Source organism: Monodelphis domestica, chromosome 6 (genome assembly GCF_027887165.1).
Source record: "Monodelphis domestica isolate mMonDom1 chromosome 6, mMonDom1.pri, whole genome shotgun sequence".
NCBI classification, from domain to species: domain Eukaryota; kingdom Metazoa; phylum Chordata; class Mammalia; order Didelphimorphia; family Didelphidae; genus Monodelphis; species Monodelphis domestica.
In genome coordinates this window covers 143,526,204-143,538,069 of record NC_077232.1, presented here as the reverse complement: position 1 = coordinate 143,538,069, position 11,866 = coordinate 143,526,204, and the positions used below count along the sequence as shown (strand labels likewise).

At 39.3% G+C, this 11,866-nt stretch overlaps 1 protein-coding gene across 1 annotated transcript; it reads left to right on the top strand.

Moving 5' to 3' along the window:
* Positions 1-317: 317 nt before the first annotated feature.
* On the top strand, positions 318-10,953 carry SPINK2 (serine peptidase inhibitor Kazal type 2). The gene is made up of 4 exons (XM_007496403.2): positions 318-511; positions 2,671-2,720; positions 7,533-7,642; positions 10,605-10,953. Exons 1-4 carry the CDS (start codon positions 451-453, stop codon positions 10,648-10,650), a joined length of 267 nt encoding a protein of 88 aa, XP_007496465.1. The 5' UTR covers positions 318-450; the 3' UTR covers positions 10,651-10,953.
* The last annotated feature ends 913 nt before the right edge of the window (positions 10,954-11,866 follow it).

Sequence of the window (11,866 nt, the reverse complement as noted above, 5' to 3'; positions counted from 1 at the left end):
CTGCACGTTAGATTTTATTAGTAGACTAAGGCGCTTGCGAAGAGCTCCCCACAATAGCCCAGGACATATTATCTGGAATGAATGAAATCTTTCCTCTATCTCAGGTAACCTCCCAGTTGCTGCCTGTCTTGAGTATAACGGGCTCAATTCTGTCCCAAGTGGAGGCACTGCCTGGGAGCTCAGGTTACAGTCGTGATTACACTCTTCTCTCCCTCTTTTTCAATCCCCTCAACCCCACTCCACCCCCCACCTCATCGGCTCGATGCTCTTTATGACGTTTGGGTGGCGCCCAAGTCCGGAGGGGATCCAGGGTAGGTGTGGAGTGTATATAGCTGCATCTTTCCCGTAGAGTGGTCAATTGGAGAGCGCCAACGTCCTCAGCCAGAAAGTGTTTCTGAAAGTGCTGAAGGGTTAGCCAGGAAAGCGCGAGAGCGCTACCGCTGTGGGAAGATGAAGCGGCTTCTTCTTGTGTTCCCCCTGTTCGTGATGCTTCTGACCAAGAACTTCACAGGTAGAGGCACAGTTGGGGCTGGCCAGGTCCCTCCTTGCCTCCTCTTCCCTCCTACCCTCCCATTGGAGAATAGGGGGGAGTGCATTTAAGGGACACGACTAGCCTACAATAAGATTTCCATACACTTGAGGGGAAGAGGCTTAGAGGGAACCGTTACGTTGGTTGGGTGTGTTTCTTCACCCTTAAAAAGGGGGCAGTTGGATTAGATCTCTGTCCAAATAGTAAAACCTTAGCTTGGTAGATATCTGTTGCCTTTAGCAAGGAGAGGGCACAGCTGGGACTGTCCAGGTCCCTCCTTATCTCCTCTTCCCTCTCCCCAGCAGAGAAGATGGGGGAAATTTAAGGGAAACGACTAGCATGCAAGGAGATTTCCATTGACTAACACCTTTAGGAGAAGAGGCACGCAGGGTGACAATTTAGAGGAAACCCTCAGGCTGGGCGTGTTTCTTCACCTCTAAAAGAGGGGCGGCTAGATTGGGTCTCCTTCCAAACCCCAAACCCAAGCTCCGTATGACAACTGTTGCCTTTAGCAAGGAGAGGTTATCAGGTGGGCCAAAGTATGTCAAGGCTGGGCTTGAATCTCACTTCAAAGACGACTGTCTCTCCTCTAAGGTCCTTCAAGCTCTTAAGTTGCTGCGATTGTGAGGATTTGAAGTTTCAGCTCCCTGCACTGATAAAATCACAGGTCCAGACCCACCCCCTCCAAGGCAGGGTTACTGAACATTACCTGACATTTTGTACAAAATGTCCTGTCCAGTGATGAAAAGATTTCAGGAGCCAAGTACCTAGCTAAGAGTCTCCTGAAGGGGTCTCTTCATCTTTGATTCCTTTACTTTCTCGATGTGAGGGCTTTTCTCTCCCTAATGTTTAGTTACCAGATCCCCGTTCCTTAGCAGGGACAATGGTGACAAAATAAGGATCAGAGTTGTGTTTTTAATGACAAAAATGATCCTACCAAAAGCACGTGTAGGTGAATTCTCAGGACTTGTAGTGAAGAACATTTGGGAGAACAGAATTTAAAAGGCACTCGAAGACCTCCACACCTTTGCTTGAATGCTTCCAGCAAGGAAAACTCAATTGAGCAGGCAACCAATCTGTTCCACTTTAGGGTTTCTAAGCCCAACTTTGCCTCTTTGCCCCTTCAACCAAGACCCCATGGTCTGCCTTCTGAGATGAAGCTCTACAGGTCTAATAATCCCTCTTCAATGCGTTAGCCCCTAGGATACATGAACACAGACTTTATGTTCTCTCTGTGTCTTTTCCCGGCAATGACCCAAAGTTCCTTCAGCTAATCTTCATGACCCTGACCTGGAGGCTTTCATCCTCCAGGAAGCTTTCCTCTGGTGCTTTTCATTTTATTATTGTCTTAGAAAATATGGCTTCTTCTAGATAATGCTTTAGATGTGGTCTGATCCCATAGGAGGCAAAGAGGATTTGTTAACTGCCTACTCTGTGCCAGGCAACTATATTTTCACTTCTTTAATGCTAAGAGGCTCCTTAAGATTGAATGAATTTTTCTGGCTGCCATGCCACACCAAGTTTGTAGTCTTACCAAGTTTGTAGTCCACTAAAACCCCAGGCTCTTTTTCAAATGAACAGTTGCTACCTTGCCATGCCTTCCCCATCTTGTACTTGACAAGGAGACAAGTTAGTCTTAGGCTAACTTGTATCATTATGTATTGGGTGTCAGTGACATACCAAATGTTGTAAAAAATGAAATGTAGGATTAAGGGGAATCAGAGCCAAATGAGACTTCAGAAAGTTTCCAGCTGGCGTAGAGTTTATATAAAGCTGGATCAGTTTGGTTGTTTTTCTTTCAATTCAAAGCCACTGAAAATAGAAATATTATTACCTTTAAAAATACCCATATTTAACTCTCCTCTGGAGCTTGAAACTCCTAAGCCCACTAAACACATAAAGTTCACTAACAGAAGAAACAAAAGGTCTCCCTGCCAGCCTCCCAGGGAAGTGTGAAAGAGCAAGCAAATTCTAACCAGTGGTTGGGTTTGGAGTGAGGAGGGGGAGCTGCTTTAGAAGAATGAATGAGAATAATGGTTCTAGACTTGGATCACCTTGAAAATGAAATACTTATAAAAGATGACTGGAAAATATCTTATTTAAGGACTGCTTCTGAAATAATATTCTTTGATTTCTTTTAGTGGCTTCTTCCCATGAACCTTTCTATGATGACAATGGTGAAATAATAATGGTAAGTAGGAAATATCTTTTCTTGTTTTCATTTATGCTAAAGAAAATGGCACACAATTAGACTTGAATCTCGTGAGGAATCTAGATGTAGGTCTAGCCAAAAGCATTAGAAGCCCTTAACTTCTTTTCAGACACTAGTGTCTTATGAGGCATAAAAAAGTGTTACATTTTGAATGTTTGGGAAATTATTTTTTTTTCTCAGCCTTCAAGTGATGATATCACACAATGGGAATTATTGAATCTAAAGCTGGAGGAGAATTTAGAAATCATACAAGTATGATTTTATATGAGAATGTTATAACTTTTGGGGGGACTGGACATGTAGTTTCATTAGTCAGTCAATCAACATTGATTAAGGCACTATGCTAAATGCTGAATATATAAAGAAAGGCAAAAGTGAATCCTTGCCCTCAAGGAGTTTACAATCTAATGGAAGAAGACATCATACAAAAGGAAGCAGAAGAGCAGGAGAGAAGGTACTTGGCAGGTAAGTATGATGGACAAGTGCAGAGAAGTTTAGTTGGGTGAGAAAGTAAAAAATGTCTGACCTGGGCTTTCTCCCTAAATGGAGGGTCTGGTTGAAGAGCTCCCCATCCTCTCTAATCAGAAGGGGTGGGGCTTAGGAACAGAATACTGATGAGGTGAGATCCAGGGAATAATCTTCCAGGATGAAGAGGTTGCTAGAAGGAAATTTTGGTATGATAGTATTTTTCATTAATGCAGATTAGCAGCTCCTCTCTAATGAATAATCTTAGAGAATTTCCTGAGACACTAAGAGTAACTTACCTCATCAGGATCATACCCATAAGTGGATGCCAAAGTCAGGATCTGAACCCAGGTCTCCCCCAACTCCAAGCATAATACTCTACTTGTTGTGGTATGGACTAATGTTTGTAAGAAGGACATTTAATTAAGCAGCCTCTCATTTATATTAGCTTAAGTATCCCTTTAGTATGATAAATTGCAACATTGTGATTTGTAATAAAAATATAGTCCCAGGCAAGATTCTGTATATGTAACCCCATTAAGAATGTAGTTCTAGGGTAGTATCTGAGTAATAGTCTTAAGTGTATATATTACTATATTAGTCCTGACCATATGATTACACATTATGGTATTTATATTAAATTGATTCAAGTAAGAGATCCAGGGACTTTGCTACTCCACTCTGGAATTTTGTAATAGTGGAAAAATGGAATATCAGAAGCTCAGGTCACTGTGTCCTGTTCATGACCTGTAAGTTCCTGTTACTTCCAATCGAGAATGATCCCTATAAGTCTTCTTTCTCACTGTAAATTCCACTTTTTGCCTTTAAAAACAAATCCGTCCATGATGGTGATCAGAGTCTCAGACCTTACTGGAGGCATCTGCAGAGCTCTGACTTGCTTGCCTTGCTCACCAAATAAAGGCAGACCTTGCTCAGAGAGTACTTTCCCCAGTCTTTTTCTTTCACACTTTGATGACTAGAGTCATACATGAAATTGGTCAAGCCCCTAAAACCGGGAGTGTAAGAATACTGCTGGGCAAATATAATTAAAAGTATGGTACAGATCATCAAGTATTCAGAAAATGTTCTTGTTATAATTCGACTTATAGAGATTCTGTAGCTATATGTAAATTGTTGATTTAATGGTCTTCATTGGTCCCAATACTTAGGATTTTAATGTCATAGCCAAGGAGGAGAGAGAGAGAGAGAGAGAGAGAGAGAGAGAGAGAGAGAGAGAGAGAGAGAGAGAGAGAGAGAGAGAGAGAGAAGAGAGAGAGAATTAGTTGGCCAGAGTTTCTAAGTCTTTCAGTTATCTTTTTTTTTACAATATTGTTATTATTGTATGAATTTTTCTCTTGTTTTTGATCATTATGCTCTGGTATCAGTTCATACAAGTCTTCACAGGTTTTTCTGAAAAAATAACCCATTCATAATTTCTTTTTTTTCTTTTTTTCTTTAATTTTATAGTATTTTATTTGATCATTTCCATGCATTTTTCATTAAAGACAAAGATCATTTTCTTTTCCTCCCTCCCACCCCCCGTGGCCGACGCGTGATTCCACTGGTATCATATGTGTTCTTGACTTGAACCCATTGCCATGTTGTTAGTATTTGCATCAGAGTGTTCGCTCAGAGTCTTTCCTCTGTCATGTCCCCTCAGCCATTGTAGTCAGGCAGTTGCTTTTCCTTGGTGTTTCTACTCCCTCAGTTTGTCCTCTGCTTTTGGATAGTGTTTTTTTCTCCTTGATCCCTGCAGATTGTGCAGGGACATTACACTGCCACTAATGGAGAAGTCCATTATATTCGATTATACCACAGTGTGTTTGTCTCTGTGTACAGTGTTCTCCTGGTTCTGCTCCTCTCGCTCTGCATCACTTCCTGGAGGTTGTTCCAGTTCACATGGAATTCCTCCACTTTATTATTCCTTTGAGCACAATAGTATTCCATCACCAACATATACCACAATTTGTTCAGCCATTCCCCAATTGATGGGCATCCCCTCATTTTCCAATTTTTGGCCACCACAAAGAGCGCAGCTATGAATATTTTTGTACAAGTCTTTTTGTCCATTATCTCTTTGGGGTACAAACCCAGCAGTGCTATGGCTGGATCAAAGGGTAGACATTTTTTTATCGCCCTTTGTGCATAGTTCCAAATTGCCCTCCAGAATGGCTGGATCAGTTCACAACTCCACCAGCAATGAATTAATGTCCCTACTTTGCCACATCCCCTCCAGCATTCATTACTTTCCATAACTGTCATGTTAGCCAATCTGCTAAGTGTGAGGTGATACCTCAGAGTTGTTTTGATTTGCATCTCTCTGATTATAAGAGATGTGGAGCACTTCTTCATGTGCTTATTAATAGTTTTGATTTCTTTATCTGAAAACTGTCTATCCATGTCCCTTGCCCATTTATCAATTGGGGAATGGCTTGATTTTTTGTACAATTGATTTAGCTCTTTATAAATTTGAGTAATTAAACCTTTGTCAGAGGTTTTTATGAAGATTTTTTCCCAATTTGTTGTTTTCCTTCTGATTTTAGTTACATTGCTTTTGTTTGTACAAAAGCCTTTTAATTTGATGTAGTCGAAATTATTTATTTTACATTTTGTGATTCTCTCTATGTCTTGCTTGGTTTTAAAGTCTTTCCCTTCCCAAAGGTCTGACATGTATACTATTCTGTGTTTACCCAATTTACTTATGGTTTCCTTCTTTATGTTTAAGTCTTTCACCCATTTTGAATTTATCTTGGTGTAGGGTGTGAGGTGTTGATCAATTCCTAATCTCTCCCACACTGTCTTCCAATTTTCCCAGCAGTTCTTATCAAATAGTGAATTTTTGTCCCAACCATTCATAATTTCTTATAGCAAAATAGTTTTGTATCACATTCATATATCAGAAATTGTTCAACTTTCTCAGTTTCCAGTTCTTTGTCACCACAAAAAACAGATTCCAATATTTCTGTATATATGAGTCCTTTCCCTCTTTGATTTCTTTGGGGGTAGAGACCTAGTGGCATTATCTCTGGTTGAAAGGGAGTATACAATGTCATAGCTTTTGGCCCATAGTTCCAAATTGCTTTCCAGAATGGCTTGATCCGGCCATTCTGTGTTAGAACCACATTTTCACCAATAGTGCATTAATGGATTAATTTACATTAATGTAACTATTTCCTTACAAGTTCTCTAGCATTTGTAATTTTCTTTTCTTTTCTCATCTGTGCAAACTGATGGGGTGAAGTTATACCTCAGAATTGTTTTAAATTGCATTCTCTAATTATTAGTGATTTAGAGCATTACAAAAATTTGTTAATTAGGGAATGGCTCTTTTTCTTTTAAGTTTGAATCAATTTCCTATCTTAGAAATGAGACCTTTAGGGGGCAGCTGGGTAGTTCAGTGGATTGAGAGCCAGGCCTAGAGATGGGAGGTCCTAGGTTCAATTCTGGCCTCAGACACTTCCCAGCTGTGTGACCCTGGGCAAGTCACTTGACCCCCATTGCCTAGCCCTTACCCACTCTTCTGCCTTGGAACCAATACACAGTATTGACTGCAAGATGGAAGGTAAGGGTTTAAAAAAAAAAGAAATGAGACACATTTTTTCCTTCTGATTTACATGTTTCTATTCTAATTTTAATTGCTTTTGTACAAAACTTTTTTACACTATATGATCAAAATTTTACTTCCTGTGATCATTTCTATATCATTTGGTTATGAATTCTTTATCTATAACCAAAGTAAATCAAATTGCTTCTTAAGGAATATTCCAAAATTTTATTAAAAAGAATTAGTCACAATTTACTGTCCATGCCCAGAATATAAGCCAAGCTATAGAATATAATGGATTTCTATAACTTTCTATTTTATGTTACAAAAAACAGCTATATTAAACCAAAGAGCTACTGTTAAACCAAAGGATCTTCTAAAATATCATACCTATTCATCTTTTGACAAATTCTAAGGCTTGAAGATGATTTGTTATTACAACGGTGTACTTTCTAATTAAGTAGCAAAGCTTCAGATAGTTCTTTTTTTAAATTTTTATTTAATTAAATGATTTAGAATAATTTTCCATGGTTATAAGACTCATGTTCCTTCCCTCCCATCTCCCTATCCCTTCTTGTATTAATTCCATTAATTCCATTGGGTTTAACATGTGCCATCGATCAAGACCCATTTCCTTATTAATATTTGCACTAGAGTGCAGATAGTTTTTTTTAAATTACATACTGATTTAGATTTTTAAATATAAGAGGAAATATTTTATGATACCTTGCTATTTGAAAACTTAATTTCCCAGACATTTTGCTAATTCTCTCTTTTCCTAGCCGGACTGCAAAATGTATGGCAATCCAGGATGTCCAAGAGACTTAAACCCTGTATGTGGAACAGACTCCTTAACCTATCCTAATGAATGTTCACTTTGTGAGAAAAGCAGGTAATGTATGACAACAGTGGATCACTCCAGTTCATTCCACACCTCCGTTCCCTCTTAATCATTTGAAGTAAAAGAATCAGATGGTGAGTCAGACTTGAAAAGAATGGCTCTGATATGGTTGGTGTTTCCCTGTTGTCTTAAGCTAAGGAAAGGCAAAAATCAAGAAATTCAAACCACAGGATTTAGAGATGGAAGGGATCATCTAGTCTAACTACCTTGATTCAGGGAATAATTTCAGGAAATGGAAAAGTAGTCAGTATCTTCAGTTCATTTCCCAACATTAAGCAGAAAATGTTCTTTAAAATTTTTTTCAATTAATTTATTTTCTTCCTTCCATTTCCCTCACCTACTAAAAAAGAAAACCCTTACAAATTTCTGGTCCTATTTATTTCAATAATCAGTATAGATGAGTATAATAATATTTGAAATTTGTAGAGTATCCCCAGAAAATAAGTGTTATTATTGCATCCTATTTTTTTCTTTTCTTTTTTTTTTAATTTTTAACATTATTTTATTTGGTCGTTTTCATACATTATTCACTGGAAACAAAGATCATTTTCTTCCCTCCCCCCCCCCCCCACCTTTCCCTCTCCCATAGCTGACGCATGATTCCACTGGTTATCACATGTGTTCTTGACTTGAACCCATTTCCCTGTTGTTGGTATTTGCATTAGAGTGTTCATTTAGAGTCTCTCCTCAGTCATAACCCCTCCACCCCTGTAGTCAAGCAGTTGCTTTTCATCGGTGTTTTTACTCCCACAGTTTATCCTCTGCTTGTGGGTAGTATTTTTTAGATCCCTGCAGACATCCTATTTAACATATAGGGAAATTGACTCTCAGAGATTAGATGACTTGTCAAACTTTTCATATTTATCATATTTAACAACTGAGGCAAGATTCAGTCCCAGTTCTTTTTGAACTGATCATCAGCAGCTAAGTACTCACAATTTCTCCTTTAAAACCACAAATTCTTAGTGGTTTGGCCTTGGATACTTGCAAAGCCTCCACATAGGGGCAGCTAGGTGGCTCAATGGGTAAAATGCCAGGGCTGGAGTTGGAAGGACCTAAATTCAAATCTGGTCCCAGATACTTCCTACCTGTGTGATCCTGGGCAAATCGCTTAAACTCAATCGCCTAACCCTTACCACTCTTCTTCCTTGGAACTTAGTATTGAATATAAGGTGGAAGGTAAAGATTTAAAAAAAACAACCCCCCAAATCCAAAGTGTCCACATATTCCTGTCTACTCACCCCACCAGAGATGCCAAGATGCTCCTTGCTGATAGAAATCCCAGGAGGTCCAGACACTGTACTTTTTCTTTCCCCTCAGAGTCCATAGGTCACCCAGAATTGAATAAGCATCCTTCTCAGGGATTAAGGTTACAGAGCATGTAAAGATAAAAAGGGCTGGTGTACTATAAAGCAGTGCCCATGAAAACAATATGGTACTGGCTAAGAGACAGAAAGGTGGATCAATGGAATAGACTTGGGATAAATGACCTCAGCAAACTAGTGTTCTATAAAACGAAAGATCACAGCTTTTGGGACAAGAACCCACTATTCGACAAAAACATGTTGGGAAAATTGGAAAACAGCATGGGAAAAATTAGGTCTAGATCAACATCTCACACCCTATGCCAAGATAAATTCAGAATGAGTAAATGAGTTAAATATAAAGAGGGAAATTATAAGTAAATTAGGTGAACATTGAATAGTATATCTGTCAGATCTATGGGAAAGGAAGGCATTTAAGAACAAGCAAGAGATAGAGAACATTACAAATTATAAAATGAATAATTGTGATTATATTAATTAAAATTTTTTATTCAAATAAAACCAATGCAATCAAAATTAGAAGGGAAGCAACAAACTAGGAAAAAAAATTTTATAACAAAAATCTCTGATAAAGGTCTAATTTCTTAAATATATAAGGAACTAAGTCAAATGTGCAAGAAATCAAGCAACTCCCCAATTGACAAATGGTGAAGGGATATGAATAGGCATTTTTCAGATGAAGAAATCAAAACAATCAATAATAACATGAAAAAGTGTTTAAATCCCTCCTGTTTAGAGAAATGCAAACCAGAACAAACCTGAGATGCCACCTGACACCTAGCAGATTGGCCAATATGACCATAGAGGAAAATAATAAATTTTTGAGGGGATGTGGCAAAATTGGGACACTAAGGCATTGCTGGTGGAGTTGTGAATGGATCCAACCATTTGGGAAGTCAATTTGTAATTATGCCCAAAGGACTTTAAAAGACTGCATGTTCTTTGATCCAACTGTACTTCTACTAGGCTTGTACTCCAAAGAGATCATAAAAAAGGGTTGTACAAATTATTCAAAGTCATGTTCTTTGGGGTGGTAAAAAACTGGAAAATGAGGGAGTGTCCCTCAATTGGGGAATGACTGAACAAATTGTGGTATATGATTGTACTATAAGGAATGATGAACTGCTTGATTTCTATAAGAATTGCAAAGACCTACATGAACTTAAACAGTGAAATAAGCAGGACCCATAGAACATGCAATTGTGGAATGATCAAATGTAATTGACCCTGCTCCTAAAAGCAATGATCCAGGACAACTCTTGAGAGACTTACGAGAAAGAATGCTACTCACATCTAGAGAAAGAACTGTGGGAGTAGAAATGCAGAAGAAAAACATAAGATTTATCACTTGTTTTTCTGGGGATGTGATTTGGGGTTTTGGATTTAAAAGATGATTACAAAAATGAATAATATGGAAACAGGTATCAAGTGATAACATGTATAACAGAATGGAATTGCTTGTCAGCTTTGAGAGGGGGGAGGGAAAAAAGGAGGGAGAGAAAATGAATCATATACCATGGGAAAGTATTTAAAATTTTTTTAAAAAGATAAAAAGGGCTGGGCGGGGAAAGCATTTGGTTTTGTTCTATTTTGAGACAGGGTAAGTCATGATTGGGTTCTGTTTGCAGGGAACAAGGCAAGGACATCCAAATCAAATGGAAGGGGTTTTGCTGATGGGACAATGGACAAAGAAGAAAATACTACTGAGAGAAAAGCCTTTCAAATAGGAGCATCATCTGCAATTTGAGCTTCTGCTTTTTCAGTTTCACCAATTTGGCTGACTGGCTTCCCTGCTACTTCCTGGAGGATTTATTACTCAAGATGTAATTGGGAGAGGGAATGTGGGAAAGAACCATCCGCCGTGCCCATCTGGCTTTGTTGTTATTCCCTTTGCTGGGTCTCTCCTTCTAGCCCTAGCCTGGTGGTTTCAACATTGTTTCCAAACCTGAATAAAACCAGCTTTTAGTTCCCTGGCAATGTGAGAGAATCACTGCCTCCTCTGCAGCAGCGCTGACTGCTTTCCTTGACAGGAAGCATTCCATTTGGGCTGAAGGTGTATTTCACTGCACAGGGCCAGCTGCCCTTTGAGGAGGCCAGATGTCTATCTGCCTTTTCACCTTGGAAATCCTAATCCGGGTATTTTCTAGTCCTGGGCCCTGCACACAGAAACCCAAGAAGTTGGCACCTGGCTTAATTTGTCACACAAGTCACAGAAACTTAGATAGGAAGTAGTTTGGGGCTCTCTCTAGTAGCCGTATGTGCTCCAGAATAGATGGAAGAAGCTGCCTTTCTTAGAAGCTTCCCCTTCTTAGGTGTGGTTCAGATACAGAGACTAAGAATTTTCCCTGAGCAATAGGAAAAATAGTGCCATGGCCAGAGACCTGTCAGAGTCAAAGAAAAAATGGATTTGGATTTGTCCTATACTGACCTTGTGACCCTGGGCAAATCACTTGTTAGTGTCCTTCAGGAAGCTAAGATCTTGACCTGGCAGGTCTTGGGTTTAAATCTGGCCTCAGACTCTTCCTAGCTGTGTGACCCTGTGCAATCACTTAACCTCCATTGCCTAGCCCTTGCCTCTTTTCTGCCTCAGAACCAACCAATACACAGTATTGGCTCTTAGCTCCAGGATTAATGGTTGCCACGAAACTTGCACAGCATTCTGTTTGTCTAGTCCTGAACTAGCATTTTGCTTAGCCTCTGCCAAAGGAAGAATCCCCATCTCTGTTTAGGTTCTAAGTGTTTGGGGGGCTTGATGGCCCAAAGAAGGCAACCTAAAGGTAGGTGGTCAAGGCTACTTTAGATGGCATTTACCTACAGAAGCGGAGCACTTCATAAAGCCAGTCTGGACACCCAGAAGTTCAATTAATGGAACCAATGCTCCCTTATTAAT